The sequence below is a fragment of the Empidonax traillii genome, unplaced genomic scaffold, assembly GCF_003031625.1.
Source record: "Empidonax traillii isolate 1590-97213 ecotype Southwest subspecies unplaced genomic scaffold, ASM303162v1 scaffold8:size5222938, whole genome shotgun sequence".
NCBI lineage: Eukaryota > Metazoa > Chordata > Aves > Passeriformes > Tyrannidae > Empidonax > Empidonax traillii.
This window is the reverse complement of record NW_020955201.1, coordinates 4,945,146-4,971,132: the sequence shown is the minus strand read 5'-3', so window position 1 is coordinate 4,971,132 and position 25,987 is coordinate 4,945,146. Positions and strand designations below refer to the sequence as shown.

Sequence of the window (25,987 nt, the reverse complement as noted above, 5' to 3'; positions counted from 1 at the left end):
GGTTTTCTCCAGCAAAGACACGTTAACACTTGTGTGTTCACTCTGCCTGCTACTGGAGTAAGAGAACAAGGAAGCAAGAGAAATACTGTCAAAACCATAGGGTAAATTCACCAGCACTTTCCAGGAAATTACTGCAGATTCCTTAGCAGAGCCTTGCAATCCTCAGGAAAGCCTGAAACACAATATTGAAAGAAAGATTTATCTGTAGTAGTTTGAAATTAACTAATGCAGTATGATTAAGTTTGAAAAAAATAAAGCAAGTCCACAAAGGGCTTTCATTATCTGGTTCAGAGGCAGAAATAGCTCTCATATGTGGTTCAGACACAAAAGGACAGCAAAGGCTCAGTGGGTGATGTGTGGAAAAAAATCAGAGCATTTCTGAGAAGAGAGGAAAGCTAATTCTGTGGCTAGGGTGAAGATAACTATTTGCTCCTGTGAGAAAGCCAGGTGGTAAACTCCAAAGACACCACTTCAAGTGAGTCTATGTACAACTTATCGACATACAGAGGTGCAGATGTGCAAATAACTGGATTCCTGAACCATGAGACCTCTGAAGTATAAGCTTGCACTACTGTACACTAACAGCCTTACTTAGTCACCACACTACAGAACTTCCAGAAATCAGTCACCATCTTTTAAATGCCTACTTTCTGATGCTTAGCTTCCTTCCCAGAACCCACACTTCCTGGGTGCCTGCCCAAGGCAAGGCAGTCCCAGGCACTGTGAGACAGTGGATTGCTGTATTAATTATTGGCTCAGACCAACCCAAGTGTATCTCTGTAGGGGAAGAGACAGGTTGAATGCCACAAAGGTGAGGTGATGCCCTGTTCCCCATCTCAGCCCCTTCAGGCCTTCAACAGCCCCAGAGCAGCTGTGAGTCACTGGCACACCAGAGCACTCCTCCACACCACAGCCCAGAGCCCCTAATCCAGCCCCAGGATGACTGGTACACTGGATGTCCCACCTGGGGGAGGGTGGCCACAGTGGGCCAGAGCAGACAGAACCAACACCGTGCGGCCATTGTGTGGTCACGGCCCTGCCATCTTCTGGACTCTAGGTAGTTGGATCTGGAGTGGTAGCTATACTTCTCTTCTTTCTCTCTCTTTACTTCTTCTTCTCTTAATCTTCTTTACTGGTATTTGGGTACTTACAGCTGGATGGGTTGGATTTTGCTAAGTTACATGAGTTAGCATGTGCTAAGTCAATGCACTGTGGAATGCTTTTTTTTTGTTGAATGTTGCCCTTTAGAAGGTTGCCAAGTTCCCTTATTTTCTAAAATTTGCCACAAAAGTGTGTTATTTGACCTCCTGAGAAACGTGTGCAGTGTCTTCTCCTGTACGCTCTCTAAGGGCTTTTATCAGGGGTTGTTGATATTTTTGGCCTCTGTTTGGCTCAGCCACCTGCAAAAGTTTGGTTGTCTGCCAAGTTCACTGATAAACTGGAGCTTCATACTTGGAGAGACAGTTTCTCGTATAAAGTGTTTTAATTGCTGTTTTGTGATTGGCTGGTTGTCTGTGGAGGACATCTGAAGGAAAAACTGAAGAGGAGAGGATGAAGTAAAGCCCCCAGACCCAAACAGATAAGACCCCTTGAGTGAAACAGCACAAGTGCGAGGGGAATGCAGCGCTGAAGGGGTGCACTCACATAACTGGGGAAGGACTGAAGGCCTCTGGCTGGGCAGTGCTGCCACACTGGCCCAGGGAGACGTCACCAGCTAATTGGATAAAAATGCAGGTGGCTCATGCTTGGGGCTCTCAAGCTTCACATGAAGGACAACGTTGCCTTTTGCGGGGGCGCCTGCAATCTTTGTGAGCCTGCTGACCCTCTGAGGATGCAGCCTCTGCTATGGGGAATTCTGGTTATCCTGGGGTTGGTAAGACAACCTCGTAAAACACACCTGCGTGAGTGGGGCTTTCACTGAGGCTCCGTTCTTGTCTCTTGGGTTCCCATTTACTTGGCCACTTTTTGTAATAAATATTGGGTTTATTGTTGAGCTCTCAGCAGTGTCTTGGTTTTCAATCTCTGCATTCTTTCGAACTCACCTGTTCCAGGGCTTTAAAGGCTCCTTCTAATAGATCCAGCGAGTAGACTTCTGGAGCCTTGTACACTTTTGAAGTAAAACCCCTTCAATGAGCTTGTACTTTGAACCTGCAGTCTTACAGGCGCCCCTGTGAATGCACTTACCTCTTGCTTTTGACTCCGAGGAGGAGGGGATGTCCTCAGAGGTCAGGATTTGGGGAAGGCACATGGGAGCACCAACTCCCTGCCCCAAGTAGGAAGCAGGTGGGTAGTAGGAACACATGCGGTACTGGGAGCTGACAGTGTGGTGTCTCTCCATGCCCTTCACCTGTTGGAGTGAGAGAAACACAACAGCAACCTGTGAAAGCCAAGCCCCAGTAGCACAGGGGCACCCCACTGAGCCACACCACGCATATGGCTTTGAAGGAGGTCAGAGTGGTAAGTAAAATCCTGACATGCTGGCCTTGGGTTTTTGCTTTGGTGGGTTCACAGTGTGCCACACCGATCAGCTACAGGGGAGCTGGCATGGTATGGGATGTGACCTATCAGCAGCAGCGTCTCTATGGCTGTTTTACGTTACCACAAATGAAGCTGCACACAAGCACGTACCCTTCACCACAAGCAGCTTCCTCTCAGGTCCCCTACTCACAGCACAGAAAACAAGTGTTCCAGACCCCTTTTCAACTGCATGCACCTAGCCAGCATCAGAGGTGAAGTGTTCATGTAGTTCCTACACCTCCCGAGAGACTAACCCACCTCAGTCTGGTGGTAACTGTTCTGCCAGAGACCTACAGGGTGGCTAAGGAGGACAGTCCTACTGACTGTCTCACACAGGACATGCTCCATGGCATCTGAGCAGTGACAACACAGACACACACACTATTTTTGTTACAACACTGGGAGATGGGAAAAATATTTTCCTGAGTTATCCAGAGAAAGCAAGCTGTGGATAGACTACATAGGAAGACAGTAATGGAGCCACAGCTAGGCACCAGCCACCTGGTCTGCCATGTCTACCAGACAACCCCCTTCTCCCTCCTGCAGACCGCAGCAAATTGGCAACACTCACAAATTAAAGTTTATCCGACCCTAACGTCCTGAAATTATCCAAACTGATTGAGGTGAACAGTAACGCTGCTTTGTGTTTTACGGAAAAACTACCAACTTGTTGCAAAGGCCTCCAATGCAACATGGTACTCCAAAAAAGGCAGCCAAAGACTTTATAACATTAACATTTTCAACATGAAAGGCAAATAGCTGGTCTCCCTAAGTATGCTGGCAGTGAATAACTGTAAGATAGCTTCTTGGCAGAGACAAAATAACGCAGTTTTGTACCAGGTGAAATGGTATCAGTGCCAACAATAATGCACATCCAGCTATGCTACTACACAATGTCTTTGTAAGCAGACATGCTTGTCAAGCCTCTTCAGCCACCTCTCACCTCAGCTGGAGGAGCTCTTGCCTGCTCACTACAGCTCCCTCAGGTACCAGCCAGCTGCACCTGCAGCCCTGCCCCTAAGCCCTTCCCAGGCTGCAAAGCTCAGACATGGAGCAGCAGAGGCAGGGTGTGAGCCTGCTGTACCAGATGGCCACCCCACACCAGCAGACCTCCAGGGGCTGGTCCTGGCAGTAGGAGCCACCAGCATCTCCCAGAACCAGAATGCAGTTATCCCTTGTTTTCCAGGGATCCCCTTAATAGTTCCGTATTAATTCCAGCCTAGCTGGAAATAAAACGGCTCAAGCCACAAAAAATGCTGCCGGAGCTCTCTGAGGCAGATGGCAAGAGCCAGCTTTCTTGGTGGAGGCAGGTTTGCAGTGAGATTAGGTACTGAGAGACAGAGAGAGAGAGAGAGAGAGAGAGAGAGAGAGAGAGAGGGAAGGAGACAGAGAGAGACAGAGAGAGGGAAAGGGACAGAGAGAGAGAGTGAGGGAAAGAGAGAGACAGAATGGTGGCTGTTCACACAAAGCAAAGTGCATCTCTGCCTGTCTTCTGTCAGCAGCACAGTCTCACATACTTACACATGTACTGAGGAATCAGCAGAACTTGCTTTTAGTTTGTGAAAGTTAAGAGTTCTTCTACTACAAATAAAAGCAATACTTAAAATTTTTATTTTTCTACCTCTGCATGAAGAAAAAGTTCAACATGCACTGAAGTTTCATCTATAATAAACAGTAAATTGCTGTTTAAAAAATTAACATGTCATGCTGAAGAAGCCTGAACTCAAAAAAACCACTGGTATCCCCTCTCCTCTTCCAACAAAACGCACTCTTCACTTCAGAAGCAGACTTCCTCAACAAAACTCAGGCTGCCTCTGCCCTGAAATTATGAATTAGTAACACAGATTGCCCAAAAGCACAGTCCAAAGGGCATATTGAACCTGCACATCTACAAAAATCAACAACTCTCAAAGTACTGGAGAAAAAAAGTTAGCCAAATCCTCTCTGCCTGCTGTATTGCATACACAGTTTTTTGTGTGTTTTCCTTCCCTTGGTGGGCAAGGCTGTGGGCAGCACCCACAGACCTTCTGTCTCCCCCTCTCCCTTGTTCAAGAGCATGTCTACACACATACAACAGAGAAAAGGTTGCCTGCAGCAGACAAAACAGCTGTAACTAAATGGAAGGATTATTCCCTGGCACCAAACTGATCATTCACATTTCCCTTCCCTGTAAAGTGGGTGCAGTGACTCGTCTCCTTTCAAAGCATTTTTTAGAGGTTTTCTGCCTTTCTCTAAGAAACAGCTCACCTAAACCATCTAGATGCAATGAATTATTACTACTATTATTATTAGTGTGTGGTATCTGGCTAGCAAGAGACATGTTTTATAATCTTATTACCCACACCAAGTCTATGAACCACAGTTCGATCAACAGCTAGAGGCTTGGCTCTGCAAAGAATATGCTGTATATTAACCGCTGAAGAAATCTAAAAGCTTTTGGTTTTGTTTTATTAAACAGTTTAGAATACATATCACAGTAAAACAGAACCATAAGGTTTCCTTTTTATAGTGCTTAGCAATCCTATTTTACAGTAACAATAAAAAAACAACCAGCTGTAAAAATTCTTGACCTTAGCGCTGCATTAAAAATGGGTAGGAGACCAAAACCTCATGAGAAGGGACATTTGCTCTGTATTAATTTCTGCAGCTCTGCAGTCCTGTATTAATTCCCTGCATGTTTCTGGGTGCTAAAAAGGGAGATAAAAACAGCCCTGAGGAGGCACCGGAATACTCAGATTATTTCCAACGAGGGGCAGTTCAGCCGTCCAAGAGCTGCAATCAGGTACCAGGTTTGGGATACTGCCCTGCATCTTGTCCAGGGGGAATGCTGGGGTCATGCAGGGATCACAGGGGAGAATGCCTGGCCTTCTGGTGTCTCCTTCTGCCTTCCCCACTCCTTCCAGCCCCACAGCAAAGCCAAGACAAGTATGGGTTGGGATAGTCCCACAAATCACTCTAATTTGTATCACCACAGGCTATGTGCTATAAAAATGAGGTATATTTTAGGTAGGCAAGTGCTGTGGAAGGGAAGGGCATGCACTGCTCTTTGCAGAGAGCAAGCTGACCTCCTAAGTTGCTCCCCTTCCCAGCCACCCACTGCTTGTACCCTGCCCCAGCTGTAGGATTCACCAAATGCCTCACTGACTTCAGTGGGAGACACACATCACCAGAGCAGCACATTTGGCCTGTTTGGAATTTCCAGGTTCCTTTGAATTGTATTACATGGCACACACTCAGTAGCGTTTTAAAAGATGTACTGCAAGCAACAGTGAGAAGCTTAAAATTCATGAACAAATAAATATGACCTGATTAAAAGACCATGCATACAGTGGAAATTCCTTCCCTGTGCCTTGTAAAGTCAATACGAGCAACTGAGAGGCAGCTACAGTTTGCCCAGGGACAGAAAAAGCTGGAAACAAGACTTGTTCATTACTGAGCAAAACAGTCAGTGCAGCCCTACAGCTATGTCCAATGGTGACAGAATACACAGCAAAAGCCAGGGAAGTCCAAGTAAAATTCTCTCACATCAGCCCATTCCTGCAAAAAAGCTTTCTCAACAGCTGATGGAAAAGCATGTAAAGCCCAGCTCCTCTTTCCAAGCTCCTGACAGCATCTGCATAACCTCTATATATCTTCTTCACAGAGAAAGAGACGAGGAGGAGGAGGTGGCCAGATGAGAGAGAGAGAAGAGTCAAAGCAGGCACAAGTGGTGACTCAGTTACCTCGACAGACTACTAAATGGTCCTGCCCTCCCCAGATAATTAATTTAGGCAAAGCATCACCTGGGTAATTCTTTTATTTGCAGAAACTGCCAGACACAGTCTCCTTGAGAGCAAGCCAGTGTTATTTTAGCAGCATCTCTACATTCTGCAGTTGATCCTGACTATTTCCAAGACGGACAACAAGCAAGAGAAGGTCATGGATGCTACCTCTGGGTGACAAGGGCTGCAAAAATTTCAAACCAACAGAGGAGATCAAAGTGCAATCCTTCAGCTCTGCCACTAGTGTGCCACATGATTCTGGTCAAATCACTGTACACAGAATTTCCATCCTCCTGTCTCACCCATGACTCACCAAGAGTTGCCCCAAACAAAAACTAGTAATTATGGAAAGACCAGAGAAACTCTCCTTCTGCCTTGATCTTAAAGCCATCTTTAGGGTGCATAACATTGCATTTATGTGCTGATGCTTGCAAACACAGGATTCACAGGTCAGATTTTGGCATGGGCAAGAAGGCATCCACTGGGCAGTGGAAATCCAGACATCAGGAATGGAAATCCAGACATCAGGAAGCTCCACTCTGTCACCTGTGTATACACCTGGCCGTATGACTGTGGCAAGTTATTTAACACTTCCCTGTTTCAGTTTCTGCATCTGTAAACCAGGGTTGCTGCTACTCTCCCACCTTGCAATGCTACTGCCCATGTGCTAACCCCTCACAACTACTACTTCACTCATGCTGCCCAAGGTGGCTTTGTTTCATTCCTAAAACCAGCTAAGCATATTGTCCAGCACAAGGGAAAAATGAGTCCATGATATCCTGCCTGGACTTACTTTGATTCTAGCACAGAAAATACAAAAGACATCTATATCTGTCCCTCCTTGATAGACAAACTTAATTAACCTTTGCTATTCTGTTCCAACCTATTCTTTTAGACAAAGGCAGTGACCCATAAACAATATGTTACCATCAGAATCTCAACTGCAGTGACACCTAGAGATATAGCTCCATCAGCAGTATTGGAAAATAAACCGCTTAGATTAGCTCCTCCAAGAAATACGGACTGCATTCATGTCACACATGAGCTGTCAGAAACATTAGGATACTTTTAGCATAAATCTGCAGTGTGAAGGGTATGTTATGAATACAGTATATAATACACTGCTTACACATAAAATTTGGATTGTCTTGGGTGACTTGCACAATGTGTATATATTTACACACACATGCACACATTTTCCACTGACTTTTGGAGAGTTAGACTGCACATTTCCGTAAGAGGGACAGGCTTTTTTAAAGAAAAACTGGGCCAGAAACTAAAAGCAGGTTGTAAAAGTTGAGAAGATCCATTCTTTTTTATTAGCAGGCAGCTATTTTTCAAACTGCTGGCTGTCTTATCACAGGAATACTTTTCTGGATTTAGTAAAGGACACTTTGTTAAGTCTGGTACTTCTAAGAAATCCCTACCAAACAGTTTCCTGTTTAGTATTCCTCAGCAATGCTAAATATTTCACTTCCAAATTGTAATTCCCACATTAGAACATGAGTTAAAATTTCTCACTCTGACTCTTACTGATATTTATTTTAGGTTTTAGCACTAAACCAATATAAAGAAAGAACAAAAAAGTTGAGGTTCTAGAAGTGAGAATACTGGTTTGCCAAGCTGCATTAGAAAGAAAAAAAAAAAGGCAGGGGAGGAGGGAAATTACATGAACTACACGAAATTCTGAAATTTGTCCAAAATTTCCACACCAGCCTTGAACTTTTTCTGAAGTAGGATCCCTGGAGTTATCAGAGTAACAAAGAAACAGTGCGGGACCACATTCTGCATCTTGCTGATTTTTAATGGCCTGCTTGTAAGAACCAGATGTTTTAAAACATAATTTTGGAGATGATGGTTACTTACAGTTGAGTCCAGATGATCCTTATGCTGTGGGTCACACACTAGCAGTTTCACTGCCAACTTAGGAAATCAAATCTGATTAGATGTGTATGCATCCATCCAAGTTTTACTTTTGTTGTGGCAGAAAAGACTGTCTGTAGTCACCCCATCATTTCCAATTGCTGTCTCTAAGCAGTTACACCACAACCAGTTTCAGAAGCACCAACTTTCAAGTACAACAGCACACAATGACTTGCAGTACTAATGTCAGTGAACACATTTTGCTGTTAAATGGATTGAATGAACACAAATTCCTGTTGTGATGAAGAACTGTGTGACTTTCAAGGGAAAGTCTAGATGCTCCCACAGAACTGAAGTCAAAGGAGATGTATGGTGACCATCAGATCTGCTACGTTTCCTCACCAACCTAAGCTTGTGTTTTCCTCAGGTGCAACATCAGACATATCTGATTATCTGCCTTAGAGCTGGCAAAAGCAGCAGAATATAAATGATGGAAGAGGTCTCAACCAAAACAATCATCTTCATTATGTTTATCACATCAGGATGGATACAGCTTCTGGTATATGTGTATACAAATGAACAAAACCTACACAAAAATATATAAAATATTTGCACCTCTATGAATCCAGTCAAGCATACAAGCCTCTACAAAGAACAAAGACTAATGAAATCTGACATTATACTACATTAAAGATTCAGTGATTCAGTTTATTTGCCAAGGCTCAATGATGCATTAATCCTCATCTCATCCCACACAGACTCACACGTTTCCTCCCTGGCTATTCTCCCTTGCTCCCTAAATTCTGAAACAGCAGACAGCTGGGCTGCTCAAGGCCTTATCTGCATCCAGAAGTTATCTTACTTTAAGTATGCAACTCTCTCTGGGTGGTTTTAGTTATTCCAGGATGAGTAAGCCTCCACCAAGTGAGTTTGGAAAAGCCAGGTATCTTGTCTACACATCCTAAACTACGATACCTTCCAGTGAGCACATCAGTGACTTCTACCAACAAAGAAACCTTCCTGTGAGCTCACACCTTAGCAAGCTACCCTAATTTCATTACACCAGGTACTGTCCAGCTATGATTTTTGGTCAAGAAATAAAAATCAAAAACTTTGGCCAAAACAGTTATACAATACCAGTCAGATAAGAAAACTGTTACTGGAGACTGGTTGAGAAAGCCTGTGCATGTAAAAAATAAGCCCAGTCAGTACAGGCAGTCCAACAAAAATCCCGGTGTAGGTAACAGCTATGCACAGGTTTGCCAACAAAACCTCCTGAAGGTGTAAGCAAGGTCTGATTCCTCTTTAAGGATCATGCTTTGAATGAAACTCTCCTGTAAATCCTTACTGTGCATGACAGAAAAACTAATTCATTATTCATCCCTCTCCATTTCTCCAATCTTCCCTTGACAGTAACCATCATGCACAAAATCCATTGAACCATGTGCAGCAGCTGAGAGCTTGTTCCCCTTACAACAAACCATCTTCAGAGCCACATAGTGTTTTACAACCTTGGCATCACTGCACCCACTGCCATCAAACATTTTCTAGTCTAGCCCTCATTAAAACTTTTTAAGATTGCTTGTGCAATGTTATGCTGTCGTAAGAGTATGTAAACCCTGAGATTCATAACTATTCCAGCACTAACAATCCTACTTGCAGACCAATGTCTGAGAAACAGCTTGTAATATACATAACAATGACCCTGAACTGCGCTCTGCCCTGCTGCACAGAAAAGGTGGGTCTCAGTTTTAGGCTGTTTAGAAGCTGGGAAGATGTCATTTCCACAGGCAGAAATCACCACCTTTAGTCTCTCTGCACGGACATCTCACTAAAACAGCACCGAGGGATCCCAAAAGGCTTAGCCTAGAGAAACTGAAATCTCAGGTGATGTAGATAAAATTTACATGGAAGTGAATGGAATCATGGCATACATCCCACAAGGAGGTAATGGACATCCAAAGCTTTGAGCCTGCTGGTGGAATGAAAACAGTCTTTTTTGACAATAACGATCTCTTTTTTCCTTACTTATCTCTTCAGTTTCTCACTAATTTGAGAGGCACTTAAGCAGAAATTAGTTAAGAGATTCTGCAGGGCCCCAAGAAAAAGATTAATGGAAACCACTCTATTGTTTTTATTTCTTTAAGAGGCATCAAAGGTCCCACAAGAAACAGGCAACTCACAAGTGAGACACAGACTCTCTAAACCAAGACTTCTTACACAAATGATAAAAACATGAGGACATCACATCTTCATTCCAAGGTTTAACATGATTTAGCATACCCTCATGTAGCTTTTCCTCTAACACTGTGCACTAGGTTAAGTGTGGGACTAGCAGCCAGCAAAAACATTATTTTCATAAGGTAAATGTTGCTGCCCTTCAATGGTGTTGTGATGGTGTCTCCAAGTATCTGCAAGTTAGGTACTGCAGAGGATTAAGAAGTAAACTTCTATCTGAAATACTCTGTGATATACCAGGTTAACCCAATCAACTAAAATGAAAAAGTTAAAAAAGAACTAGCACCTCACCTCGTTACCATGTGCAAAATCCTACAGCTTGCTCTCCCCCTGGTCGGATGAACAAATTCATCAGCTAGAGAGGATGCCATGAACTCGAAAGGTCTATCTATATGTATTTGAAGGTGACTGTGGTGAAGCCTATCAAAATCCTGAGAAAAGAAGGCTCTCCTAATGTGGGCTCACCCAGTAGAAGGAAGAGAGACAGCTCTTTATCCCATACAGCTGTCCTCATGGCAAAAAAAAAGGGACACGGAATAGTGCTAAATGCTATAGTAATTGTAATCACATTGGTGTTAGTTTCAGCTCCTCGGTATCAGAAGTTAAAATGCCCTTTCAGAGTTGGTCCCTGTGCCAGAACTGCTAGAGAAACTCTCTGACAGCAAAAGAGATGACCCATCTGTTCCTTTACAAAAGGAGGTTTCGGTGGACATTTCATCTTTCATTGTTGAGTGGTTTCACAACACAGCCTTTGCAGAAGCAGCCTGCCCTCTCTTGATGCTCTACAGAAGGGGCCTGCCCTCTCCTGTCCTTAAACAAGAGACAAGGCATACCCAGACTCAGAGGTATAGCCTCACCAATTTAATCCCGTCAGAAAAGCACCACTGCAGCCCAAACCCAAACAGTCTCAGAGTCATTGATATGGCTCCACTTACTTTGTCAAGAATCCTCCACACTGACAGATTTCCCCTTTTTCCAGTTTCTGACCGGTACTAAATTGGAGGCTACAATTATTAAGTTGTAGTGTGAGAGGGCTTGGTTAGCTTTATATCCCAACTAATGAAGTACACAGGGCTCTGAACCCCTCAGGCACTGCCTGTAACTTGAGCTACTCAAGTAAAAATCACAAGCACTGGAGCTGTCACTGCCAGAATACATAATTAATTAGCAATGTCCTGCCACATTCAACTGACAGCCACCCACCCACTGCACCAATAGCATGGTCTCCTGCTTCACTTTGGCACTTCGGATTTGAAAGATGGAAAATAATGTGCTTCTGAAGAGCAAAGCCTCTCAGAAATGACAGTTGAAGCTCCCAGGATGTTATGTTAGACAATTTGGCTGGACTCTCCTCCTGTAAAATAGTCCATAATCTACTACGATGTAATTCCAATGTAATTCACCATACTGTGAGTGCCCTTTGTGCTTGTTACAATCTACCTATACCATTGCCATTGCCCACCTATGTCACTCTGTTGTGCTGCGTCTTAACTACCCATTTAGGCTAACTTTCCTAAAATGGGTCTTAATCCCACCCTAGAATCTGGTTCTGGTTTTGCACTGACATGAAACCAGCAATGTAGAAGTCAGAGTTATGACCAATAAACAGCTTACTGTCCCCCTCTCTCTTCCACGTAACATCTCTGTAATGTCATTACCTGCCACTGTTTTCCTGACTGGCTTGGCATGTACGTTGCTGGGAGGCTTCGAAGGCTGTTTTTCATGGCTGACCCTACAATCGTACCCCCTGTCTCACTTGAGGAAGGCTCATTGGCCACCGCCATTTGGTACTGGGAGTAGTTGTACAGGTTGTTATAGCAAGGATACAGGGATGGCTGGTAAAAACTGCTGTAGTAGGTGGAGTCCACAACCAACTCAGACGTGCTCTCCAAGTGCCCTCTGCTGGGGATGGAAGGGATGTCCTGAATGAGCATCCGTCCCTCTGGAAAAGAAAAAAACCAAGCAATTATGAAAACAGGAGGCTCCATGAAAACGATTACTTTTCACCTTCTGATGAGCTACTGCTTCTCCTAAAGCTTGGACAAAGAGCAGTAAACAGGAAGAAGAGGGAGTTGAAAGCAAAATATGACTGGATGTTTGTTGGAAACTCAAGAGGACTCACAACCACTCAAATCCCAAGGCACACACCGCAGAGTACAAAACAGCAGACAAAACCAACTGCAAGTTAACACAAAGCTCTGAATCCTCAATCAGCACCAGCTGATGGGATAATGATTTATATCATCTAACTTTACAGTACCCTATTATTTTTAACCTGTAACAGAGTGCCAAGTCTCTTTTAACTCCCTGGAAATAGAAAGCCTCTAGCAACAGAATGACCCCTCTCCAGTCAGTGTCCTGAAGGTGAGAGGACACTTTCTGAACATGCCTCAAGGAAGAGCAAATAGCCACAAAACCAAGAGAAACTGAGTAGGGAAAACACCACACAAGTTATATTAGAAACCCACAAGCTTCCTGTGAGCAGTGAGGCCTTCAGTCCTTGCCCAGCCTCCATACCCAAATTTAGCTCCTGTTTACCTACAAACAAGATTCCACACCACTAGCAAAAGAGGAGGAGGAGAAGGGTACACAGAACAAGAAGCGTCTCCAAAGCCACAAAAGACCCTTCATAGTTTTTACACTTCCATATTTTTATAGGTTTTTTATTGCTACTATTCTGCTTCTGGGTGGGGCTCTTCAAATCCTTTTGTCCGCATCTTTGATAAAACCAGAACTCAGAGAACACTCCCACTGAAAAGCCAACAATTCTGGTAAATCACAGCACAAGAATGACTCCTCTCCTCAAACTTAGCTCTTGAATAAAGCTACATGCCATTTGTTCTGTGCTTCATACTGTAGAACAGAAACCAGAAGCAAAATCCTCCAACACAATCACCACAGGGACACAGGTTTCACATGTAACAGAGACATGCAAGCCTGCAGAACTCCTGACAGGGCTATGCTATGCTACACAAATGTGCAATTTCGTCTAAAACCTCTGCAGTGCCTTTCCATTTGCAGTGCATCATTAGAAGTGCTAATACTTTCTATTAACAATACTAACACCAGGAAGATGAGGCCTCTTTACATGATCTGGATGAGAGGATCAAGGTTACCCTCAGTAAGTTTATGGACAACATTAAGTCAGGTGGGAGTGTTGATTTGCACTCTGCAGAGGGATCTGGATGGGCTGGACCAATGGGCCAAGGCCAGTGGTGTGAGGTTCAACAAGGCCAAGTGCCAGGTCCTGCACTTGTGTCACAGCAACGCCAGGCAACACTACAGGCTGGGAGTAGAGTGGCTGGAAAGCTGCCTGGTGGGAAAGGACCTGAAGGTGCTGATTAAACAGCAGCTGAACATAATCCAGCAGTGTGTTCAGGTGGCCAAGGAGGCCAATGCCTGTACCAGGAATACTGTGGCCAGAAGGACGAGGGAAGTGACTGTGCCCCAGTACTCAGCACTTGGTGAGGTTGCACCTTGAGTACTGTGTCCAGTTCTGGGCCATCACTCCAAGAAAAACACTGAGGTGCTGGAGCACGTCCAGAGAAGGCCAGTGGAGGTAGTGAGAAGTAGAAAGTCAGTCCTGTGAAGGGCAGCTGAAGGAGCTGGAGTTGTTTAGCCTGGACAAAAGGGGGCTCGTGGATGACCTTATCACTCTTTGCAACTACCTGAAAGGAGGTTGTAGCAAGGTGGGGGTCAGCCTCTTCTCCCAGGCAACTAGTGACAGGAGAAGAAGAAATGGCCTCAAGGTGTGCCAGAGGTGGTTCAGGTTAGACATCAGGAAGAACTTCTTTATGGAAAGCGTTAAGCACTGGAATGGGCTGCCCAGTGAGGCTGTGCAGTCACGGTCCTTGGTGTGGCACTCAGTGCTATGGCTCACTTGACAATGTGGTTATTGGTCAATGGATGGACTTGATGATCTTAGAGGAGACTCTGTGATACACTGGAAAGGTGAGCCACCCTAGCTGTCAGCGGCTAAAAGGAAAAGGGGAAGAAAGTAGCCTTTCTGTTGTAATTTTTGGAAGGGTCTCAGGCACTACATTTCCTAACATGGGACAAGGCTAGACTGGAAATCTGTCCGTAACTATCCACCAAATCATACAAACATTCCTGATGTCCCTTTGACATTCTAGTGGCTGATAGCACTACAGTTCCTTGCTGAAGAGCATCAATGGCAGTTTTAAATGCTTTTTGCATCTCCTTTTCTCTCTCTACCTCTTATCTGTGGTTTGGGCTACCATCATTTGGCAGCAGAGGTGCAGAGGGGTTGACTCATTTTTCCCTTATGTAGCTGCACAGCAGCCACCACTGGGTTAGTGCTCAGGGCTGTGACAAATCCACCAGAAGGATCTTCTACTTTCCTTCTGCTGCTCCTCCACTCTCCAATCATCTTTACACTACAATCAGCTGCTCACTACAGAACTGGTCTATAGAGCTGGTTCATTCAGCCTCTCATGCAGTCACACATATGCCCACAGGCATCAGCAGTCTGGGACATTTTTCTCTTATAAACACAGAATTATGGAATCCATGGTCCTTGTAATGTCTCTGAGCTGCAGGGTCACACCACAGGGATGTGTCCCAGGAGATTAGGAATAAAAATAGGACCCACAGGAAAATTCAAATGAAGGGACAGAGATATCCAACTTCCTAACAAACTGGGGCTCCTGTGACAACACTGGAAAGATAGTCATTTCCCTAAATCCCAAGACACATCATGCTCCTGAAGATGGAAGGACTGGCAAGATCTGACAAAAAGCAGGAGAAAACTGTGAAGTCCTTCAGCTTAACTTTCCTCCCCAGTTCAGGAGATGAGATTTTCTTTGATGTCATGATTTGGGACTAGCATCTACTTTTCTTATCCAGTAGCATCTGGAGCAGATTTGGTGCTTCACCTGGGAGAAAGGAGACACTTATGAAAGGGAGACACTTCACGACAGACATAACTCTGTGCCATCCTCACCTGAGAAGAAGTCAGGTCAGACAAGGTCAAACCACCCCAACTCTTTATAGACTGGAAGCATCTAGATGAAGAAAAGGATGCCTCTGGAGAGTTGAGGTCTTGCAGGTCTTCAGCAACTCTGGAATGCAATAGCTCAAGGGCAGGCCTGCACTACAACTCTATGCTCTTACCCCATGCAGCCTGGCTGAATCTCCTCCTCCTCCAAGTAACCTCCCACTACTAATGTATACATCATACATATACAATACATACAGAAGACACACAACTATATATACATCAAGGGAAAAGAATTTTGCTATCAATGGGAAAAGCCCTTGAATTTTTTTGAGTAATGAAAGTTCAGAAGAAAAGCAGGTCAGACCAGACAGTACCTATATGCGGTACCTTCAAAGAAATGCTTAGTGACAAAGGGACCAGAACTAAAGGCCAGAGAATCCTGCTAAACTGTCCTAGGGGAAAAACAAGGTGCTCAGAGATCTGTCTAGAGAAGATTTCAGGCTTATGGTATGCCATGGGGATTTTTTCCCTGTCCATTCCAGTTCTTCTCCAGCACACTGCTTCTGAGCTGCACCATCCTCAGGCGCAACCACTGTTTGCAGAATAGAGAGATCCATAGGAACCAATGGCTGTAACTAGTTGGGTTTTCTCTGGTTGGTCATTAGTCTGTACCTGTAATGCTAGACTCCTACCTACAAGCTGAACCTTCCTACAGTGTCAACTCCAGCAGCTCAATGATCAAAGTGTCCTCCTCAAGGCATGCTGTCAGCCTCGGGCTGTGTTTTCTGCCTGCAAGGTGAGAATACCAAGGTTAAGAAAGCAGCTTTTAGCTGGTTGATTTTTTTTTTCCTTCCAAATGTAATTCAACACAGCTGAATTGCTCTGCTGGCAAGGAGAGGATCCTCCCCTGCTATACAGCTTGCTGCACTACAACATCTGCACATGATGGGCAGACCCGACGTTCACTGCTCCAGAGGGAACAACTTCTGGGAAGAATTAAGCTCTCAGACAACCCCTGCTACACTGTCAGGCTCTCATTCTGCCTCTCCACCTGCCCTTTAAAATATGAGGGATGCTGCAGGTACTGGGCTCATGCCTTTGCTGCATTTACGCTCTACATGGAAAAACTGGGAAGGGCTCCTGGGCCTTTCCTCTGCTACTACACACAAATCTGAGTATTGTGCAAGTTGCAAATAGGCAAAAATACTGACCTGAGCCCTTACAAGAAGGTACAGAAATCAGAATCAATAAAAGTCGTTAAAATTATCTCTCAGTTTTTGGAACACCAAATCTACAGCATAGGGCCATCAGAGGCTCTCCATCTGTAAGCAACGCTCTTGCAGTAAGACAACAGTACCCCTTCAGGCAGTTGTGTCCTTGAATCTCTAAGCTCTTCGTTACGTCTTTACTAATTCCTGTAGAGAACTGATGCTACTTTTTTTGCACTATGTACACAGTGTGAAATATGGCCCACTCTTTCATAGAAGATCAATATAATGAACAATAAATACTGTTATTGATCTTGCAGTGTGTAGATGACTCTCCAGCTCTATGGCATATTAATAGTAGTTAACCAGTAATTCATTTCAGGGCAGCTGGTATTTTCTTGTAAAGAAAGTGAGTACTAGGGGTCAGTTACACATACAGGTGTTTTAAATTCAGTAATCCATGATGGGCTTCTGCCTTCACTTAGCAGAGCATAGTGAAAAACAGTGGTCCAGTCCTCAGCTAATGTACACCAGTCTCAGACCATTTACTTCAATAAAGTGATGGCGATTTACACAAATTGCGGATATGCATGGCAAAATCAACGCAGAAGCCAGTATATAGATCATCTGGGAGGAGAAAGCAGAAGTGCCAGGGAACTCACAAGAATTTTTATCATCACTTCTTTCTCACAGTTGCAATAGTGTTTTAAAAGATGTGTACTGAGAAATATCAACACTGAAGTCTGAAGGCTGTATATAAGCACAGAGCACTTTCTATTCCTATTGGTAGTGTTAAGAGCCAGTTTTACATCTTATTATACACCAAAAATAGTAATTTAAATATGTCTGGGTAAGTCTCCAATACTGAGATCAAACGGCACAGGGTCCCTATGACTAAACTTTCTCAGCATGACAAAACAAGGAGGAAGAATTGAAGTGCCAACTGGGAATGGTTACTGTACCACACAGGAATCTGGGGGAGATTATTAGTCAGCCCAGGACAGATGCTCACCAGGAACTGTTTTATAAATCAAGACAGCCCAGTTTCAGTGTCTGGGAGCAGGCAGTGGCATGGTTCCATTCACTCATGTGGCTGTTACACCTGATTAATCTTCATCTGATTGTGCATTTCAGAAAAGGGATTTGTATATGCTTTGTGGCAATGAAGATAATTTCACTGTCCCATTTATTACATCTGTGGTTAACAGTTTTGATTTCTTCCACTCCTATAGAGATTCCTTACGTACATAGACCTGCTGTTGAAAATGCAGAACTGTGAGCACTAAGGTAACACACTTACTCAAAGAGCAAGTAGGCACTTCCATTGCCCAGTGAGCAGAGTTCAGCTACTCGTAAGTTTACATTTCCTGCAGTTTTCAATTCAAAGTGACTGTTTTCATCAGTGTAGTTTTGATATCTTCCTGCAAGCTATGCCTTGCAGGCAAACTAAACCACAAAAAAATACCTAAACCAAAATGCCAAAATACAAAAAAACCCCCACCAAAACCACCTAAACCAGTCACTAAACACCAAAAATTAATTATTCAGTCAGGAAACAACTTGTCTTCATATTTCAAAAGAATCCTGGATCCATACCTGACAATTTCTCCTTGCTCATAAAGTGCTGATGCATTCCTATTATCTGGTTTAGCAATATTAAATCTTGCAACGCATTAGTTTAGTTCAATTCAGAGTTGGCTTTGAGGTCGGATAGTAGCCTTGAACAAGGCCGGTATGAAATCACTCCCTAACATCATAATCAGAAACTCTGGTACAATATGTTTCTCCCACCAGACAATCATGACAGAGCTATTTCAGATGTCAAAAAAAGCTGGCACCATTACTTACTTTCTGCTGAGACACTCTGCCTCTCAAGGAACAAAACCCGCACACTTGCTCTGCCTTTGAGAGCAGTACTTCTGTTCTCTTCCCATCAGAAGGTGAGGATTATCTTTGGTTCCAGCACTGAACTTTTAACTTGCTATAAAGTTAATGTGCTAGACAATGTTCATTTCAGGCAAGGCTGTGGAGCTGTGTATTTTCTGCCACCCCCAAAAAAGGTCATTATCTGTAATTACCCATTACCATGCATAATTATGTCTTCTATTCTGGTCTACGGCCCCCAGGATTTTATGCTGTTACAGCTCACTGCATTATCTTATCAAATTTGTTAAGTAAGCTTTTTTGACCTTTTGAGCACTTGTCACAGCATAGACAAAAGCTGGCAGTAAATTGTCTATGCATCTAGTGTGTAATTTATTATTTATTATTTGTACCTTGCATAGTGATCCCATAGACAACAGTACACATGAACACCTTACCTATTCTGTCTCCCTGCTTTAGCTAAAATCAGAAAAGGAAAGGAAACCTCTTCAGTAGGAGAAAGAAGGGAATGGGAAGAGGCTAAGGACTCTAAATAAGAGTAGAGGAACGTGACAGCAATAAGCAGCTAGGCCTGAGCACCAAGCTCTGGAGAAGATCCAAGCTGCTCTCCTCTCCAATACCACATTTTCTCCACAGAGTCTGACCAAATTATTTCGGCTTCTTTTCACACCTTTGTAACTCTGCTGATCCCTAGTCCTTCACACAGAAGCCTACTTACTGCTTTTTCAGCAAGTAGAGCACAAACCACCCCACCCCTTATTTACAGCTTCTGTCAATGCAGTATAGGTTCCTAAGAAACAAATTTGGTCCAAGATGCCATTCACAGGGCTTGTTTCTAAGGATACTGATGTGAGTGTGCAAAGCACCAGGTTTTTGTCTCTCCACTGCTCTACAAGCTCCAAGCAAAGGACCAGACCTGACTGACCCAGTACTGTTTTAGCTAACAGCTTCACTGCACTGTGAGTCCTCATCATATTTCTATTCCCTCTTCTTCCTACAGGCACTGAAATCAGAGGCTACAGAGAAGGAGGGCTCTCAAGAAAACAGGATAACTAATACCCTGCATCCTGACTTTTGTCTTCCCCTTAGTCCTCCATTTATCAATATACTCTAGAGGCCGCTGTGTCTTAAAATATCTCTTTTAGGTGATAATACGCATAAAACTCTCAGCTCACATAACTATCTGCAAAGAGATACTTAAGAAATCACAACTTAGCAAATTACAGTTAAAAAATATTTGGTGGTTTTGAACTGTGTGGTTAATAACTTCCCAAGAATCAGAAAATGTGAGATACTTTTCTGCCATCATGATAAATAAAAGGAAATAACAAGCATCAAGTTTTTTCTCTGAACTAAAGTATGAGAATTGCTACAGCACAAGGTATGCAGAATTATGCCTTTCAGATTTGCCAGTGAAAGCCTTCTCTCTAAAAGCATTTTGCCTAAAAGACTGAAAACACAGAGACCCTGGACTCCTGAAAGAAACCCTAAATTCAGATTCTAAAAGATGGCTACCTGAGTCACTTCTGAGAAGACAGAACCCTTCCCTTTATTCCTCCACAGTTTGCAGCTCTCTGGCCCATCACTCTGTGCTGCCTCTCAGGCAGCAGGGAGGTGGAGACCACTCAGCGACCACAATAAGCCAGTAAACAGCAGGCAAAAAGCAGGGCCCACATAGCAGGAAGGGAGTTCGAGCTTGTACATGTCTTGAAACCTAGTTTCTGAGATGTACAGGGTTGTCCTACTCTCATTCACCCATGGAAAGCCATAGCTGCAACACTGAATTGTTTTGACCAGAAAGCTTTTGAGAAAACTTTGTCTTTTCCTCCCTCCCCCAATTGCCAACGTTATGGCCCCATCGTGAGCTCAAACATCAAATCCACTTGTTGTTTTTCCTTCTTGTTTGGAATACCTTCCCAAACAGCACTGGACACCCAGCTGTTCTCTGATTAACATCTATTAGAGGGAGGTGTCGAAAAATAGCAGGCATCAGCTGTGTCAGACATAAGGGCTAAAAAAGCAGCTATGTCTCCAGGTTAAGAGTTTAAAAGAGTAGCCAAAACAGCTTACTGCCACCACAGTACCTCTCCAACCCTAAACTGGGAACACAGATTCTCAGCAGATGTACACCTTTTTTCTCAAAGCACAGAGAGACATTAGAAAAACAAAACCAACCCACACAAACGAACAAAAAACCCAAACCAAAGGAAACAAAGTAACCAACAAAACAAACAAACAAAAAACATGTGATCTACCAATTCTGAGCCTTTCACAGTCTCTCCAACTCCTACCATGCTTTTCACCTTCTCCCACCACACTCAAGACTAAATAACCAGTCGTTGCAGCATTCCTCTTACAGGTCTCTGACAACTAGGGCTGCCTGGGGGTCCCCAAAAAAACCCTTGCTAGATGAAGTAGCTGGACTGTGACTTCAGCCAGCATTACTGGTGAGGAGCATAAAATAGCAGCAATGTCTGCAGGTGCAGGGCATGTCCTGGGGTCAGGATATGGCTTTATCAATCAAGACATCAACATCTGCGCTCTCATGCTTCTCAAGGAATATTTGACTGCCAGAACAATACTCATTTTCACCTTGAAGGAATAAGTATGTTTTTCACTCTTTAGGAATAACTCCAGAGTGACCTTTGAGCAAAGTTTTTCCAGTTCCATTTCTGAAGGGCTAACCCAGTTCTAAGTGGGATAAGAGATCTTACCAAGAATGACATTTGCCAGAAAGAGGCACTCTAGAATTAAGTGTTATGCAACATTTCAAGGAAGTTTCGTAGACTCCAGAATTAAGGCTATTTCCTATTGTCTTCCTTTGTGTCCTACAGTGAATTCACCCAACACGCATTCATGAAATTCTGCTCTCCATGCTACTGCTGTTCAACAACACCAAGATCATGAAACAACACAGAAAACTTCAGCTTGAGCTGATGCAGTCTGGCAAACGCACAAGCAATTCCAAACAATCAAACTGGAGATTAGGTCTCAGATAAGGAGATCACTGAAGTGCAAATTAAATTGCTTCTTTCACTCCAGGATATGTTTTCTGGTCTTTTAATCATTCCTATGTCTCCTGTGTGAACCCTTCCAAATTCAAGTCCAGGTGTGTGGCACCAGACCGTCTCTATATCCCCACCACTGGCCACAGGGAAAAACCAAGGGAACTGTATGAACAGCAGAAGAGATGTGATAGTTCCCCTGCCCCCTCTCCTAGCCTTCCACTGGTTGTGGCTCAGTGATGCTCCTGAGCCTCCTGTGGTCTGCTTAATAACCACTGATGCTCTCCCAACTTTCCTTTTTATCCCACATTCCAGTATGTACAATGCCCTCAGGGAAGGAGTCCCACTAGCAATAGTTCCACAAGCATTTCACTAACTTCCCAATCATCACCAATCCTCTTCTACCAAGAAGAGCTGTGACAGTCCTTGGTCATCCTTTTCCACCGAGAACCTCTAACATTCAGCACAGTACCATCCAGAACCAATAGCTCTGCAGTGACAATGTTTCTTGGGGACGGATTTCTCCATTTTTCATGTCTGGTATGGGTTAAAATGGCTTCTGCTTGCACGTGACCGATCATCTAACCAAGTCTTCCTGCAGTGCACTTCTGTCTTCCACATTGCTTGCCAGTACACGTGCCTTTCCATGACCTACCAAGACAACCTGCGGTGATGCCGGATTTGCTTCCAAGATAACAATGGGATGACCACGCAGCTTACAGCAAAGAGCAGGTCCCTGTGAGATGCCTCCAGAAACATCACTGTGTTAAGATTCCCCACTCAGACCTACACTTTCAAACTGACAGGATCATTCTCCTTAAAACCATGTAACACACAGGATACTGATTTTCTCTCAGTTCAGTTTCCTAGTCAAATGCCTTCCAGAATTTGCTTGCATCAATTCGTCACTTCTCCCAACAATTTTGTAACAGTAAAAGATTACTAACTTGACAGAATCTTTACCCGTAAACTTCTGTTTAATCTTGTTGTATGAACATCCTCTAACAGCTGCATTTCTCCCCTTCTTGCATATTTCAGTTTGCTGTGGATTGTAGCCACCCATCCCACAGTACTCATTTTTCTTAAACGGTGGCATGACATCAGCTTTCTTCTAGACTTAGGAATCAGCATTAAAAGCTTATTGGAAATCACAGAATAGCTTAAGGTTGGAAGGGACCACAGTGGGGTCATCCGGTCCACCCTCCCTGCCCAAGCAGGGTCATCCTAGAGCACATTGCACAGGACTGTGTCCAGACAGTTCTTGGATATCACAAGTGAGGGAGATGCCACAGATCTTCAGCCAAGGTTGTTTTTTTCTTCTATTTTAGTACTGCATGCAAGTTATCCAATCCTGCTGATTTCAGTTACTGCTGGAAATGAAAGCAGAATGTCACCATCTCCATATGTAGCAACACTATCTGCCTTTTTTCAAAGCAAGGATCAGAAAGAAATCATTGAGCATTTCTTCCTATCTTCCACATGTAGAGAGTTATTAGCACAAAATGGCTGAAATTACTGTTAACTCTGTATGTGTGTTCCTAATACAATTCAAACCTCTCGCAATTTTAAGGTTTTTAGTTAATTTTAACATTCACACAAACCAGTATTTTTTAAAAGAAAATGTGATTTGAGAGAAAACGAAACAGATAGGGAGCAATTTCAACCACAAGACTGCAGCTTGGCACAGTAAGCTTCTCAGTTCTAAACAGAGCCCAAGTCCACATCCAGCTAAGAGGAGCTGAAATACCACCACTGATTTCAGAAGAACTGCAGAAAGCACATTTTGTTCACATTCAGTGTACGCTTAATAAAGATGATCTGCTGCAAATATTTAGCATACAACTTAACAATCCTCCTAATACAGCAGAAGAAATAAAACCTACAAAACATCATTTTTTATTTCCACACCTAATTTAGGCTCCAGGCCCTCAGTAAGGTCCCTACAGCAGCTCTGTCACTGACTACAGAAGAGTAGTCAATTTTTTTATGTGAGCTGGAGGGCAATGTTGTTCTTTCCTTACTTGCACTTTTGCTTGTTATAACACAGCTATAGTGATGGTATTCAAAACCTTTATTGGCAAAAAAAGAAAAAAAAAAAGAATGGCTTCAGTAAAGAAAATACATTCAAAAGCTTTGAGTATGGCTTTGACTCTGTGAAGATGTCAGGCACTATTTTAATACTACAGCATATGCCTGTCCACACTGAACTGAGACAGTAGGATTATTTACATATCTAAAGTTATTAGCATGTATGACAACTAACACGATCAGGACCATAAAAATAAGTGCTTTAGAAAATCAGGAGCATGAGAAACAATGGCCATTTCCAATCTTCAGTATAAAAGCTGGGAGCATGACTACTGTGTTTGCATATACGTATACATGTGATTATTCTCACTGAGATACCTGATTTGAGAAAGAAATTTAAAAATATTTAACTCGACACATTCAGACATCCAACATGCTACTAAAGCAGGAACAAAAGCAAAAGTCAACACAACTTTAAGAAAACAGAGATTAAAGAATTTAAAAAGAAAATACAAGTGAAAGGAAATCAGGAAAGAAAACCAGATTTCTAGACAGTGATAGAAACAGCCCAGACTCCTGCAGGCGCAAAGAAGCAAATTGCGAGGAGGAGAAAGAAACTCAGTGTGGATTAAATGTAAAGGGATTTAAGTAATTAACAAGAGATCAAAGAGAACATTAGAAGGGAGGGAAGGCTTTACAAGTGTCTGAGATAGGCGACCTTGGAGGAAATATGAGTAGGATAAAATCATTATGGCTCACACTAAAAATAATAAAGGGAGTAGGGTGATGGTTGGAATTAGCTGGAGTCCATGCTTGGTTTTAAGGTATATAAGAAACCCAGAAGATTTCTAAAAAAAGACCAACTAAAAATAACAGGAGGACTTTTTCACTCTACCTAATACATAAGGCAAAAACTAATATCAGAAGTGGTAAACAACCATGGCAGACACCCACCGGGCCTCAGCAAGTGTGCAAAAATCACATGGATGTGCACAGCTTATGTTCATGATTGCTAGCGTTGCATGGATGCAACAACATCTGCAATGAACAAAAGCTATTTCAGTGCAAATGCAAATTGATCACTCATGAATTCTGTTCACACACAACTGAGAGAAATGCACAGTGATTGGAACTACACTGACTTCCACCTGAGGTTCAGTTGTGCCCATTATTATAGACATTCAAATCAGCAAATGATGGCTTACTCTGTGAGCAATAAATTAGCATCAAAAAAGACTGGAGACAGAAATAAAATATAAATTATAAAATAATCAGATATCCAATCTCACTGCAAAAGAAGTAAAGCTCAGTATTTAACTGACTCTCCACAACCTCTTCAAGAAAACGTAGGACAGATGTGCACGAATGATGTTTGTTACCTAAGTAAAGGAGCTATTCACAACCCTGCTTAAGAGTATCAGGTATTCAAACTCAGAAGAAAGGTCAGCAAAGCTAAAAAAAAAAAAAGAAAGAAGAATTAGAAGAAGCATATGAAAAAACATGCTTACAAAAGAAAAATATTTTAGTCCCACAGTGACAAATCCACTGAAAATGGACAAACAAGCTGAATTAAGAAGTTAGTTGATAAATTAAGCAAATGAAAGCAGCCATCAAGGTGTAAGAAAGCAAGCGAAAAAAGGAGAACCAACACTTCAAATCAATGCTCAGTGAGGGAAGCGTGCAGTACTCCTTCACTCCTCACTAATATCTTTCCTTAAAACAAAGAGCCCCACACATTCAGATAAGTCATAATAACTGTTTCAAGGACACAGAAAGGAACAAGAGGTTAGCTGCAGATAGTGTAGTAATGTGCCCACGGATTGTAAATTCTTAGAAATTCCTAGTACATCTTCTGCTCCTGCTCCATTCCTTATCTCAGTGTTCATAATGACAAATGGAAAGCACAAGCTGGCACAGATAACTCTCTAAACCTGAATGCTCATATGCAAATGTCTGTGTGAGGGAGGAAGAGCTTCCAAGGCACAAAGAACAATAGGATGTGCTGACCAGCCCTGTTACCTTAGGTGGGAAGAGAACCTGGTGCTAGGACAGTGAACACAGCGAAGTCTGTTCAGCACGCAGCATTTGCTGCTCAGCAGGGATCTTGCTCTAACCAGTAGCTCTGTCTGGAAACGTCATGTGGTGCAAGAAAAATTGGACAGCAAGATGCTGGAAACACTTAAAGCCCTACTGTGAAGTATTTTAAACAATAAACAAATAAATAAAACCAAGCAACAAACAAACAAACAAAACTTATATTCCAAATTCTTTAGGGGAAAAAATCTCTTCTAAAATGTGAAAGGAGGACAGAAACAACTGCTGAGTTCCCTGTGGTTTTCACCTCCATCTCAGGGCTGATCAGCCTTTCTTTCCCAAATTAACTGAGTCTGGGTGGTCATGATTGGTCCCTGATACCCTTGCTCTCCCCGGCCTCTGTCTTTGGTGAAAACAGCCAAGGCTCCAAGAACCACTCTCCCAGAAAAAGAAAAGCAATCTTCTCTGAGGGTTTTCCAAGTCTCTTTA

At 43.1% G+C, this 25,987-nt stretch overlaps 1 protein-coding gene across 1 annotated transcript in view; it reads right to left on the bottom strand.

The window, feature by feature from the left end:
* DMRT1 (doublesex and mab-3 related transcription factor 1) overlaps nt 1–25,987 on the bottom strand; it is a 61,482-nt gene that overhangs the window by 25,920 nt on the left and 9,575 nt on the right. The window contains exons 3-4 of the mRNA XM_027883784.1: nt 12,038–12,321; nt 2,185–2,347 (exon numbers count right to left, since the gene is read on the bottom strand). Coding sequence (XP_027739585.1) covers nt 2,185–2,347; nt 12,038–12,321 — 447 coding nt within the window. The remainder of the gene's footprint in view (nt 1–2,184; nt 2,348–12,037; nt 12,322–25,987) is intronic.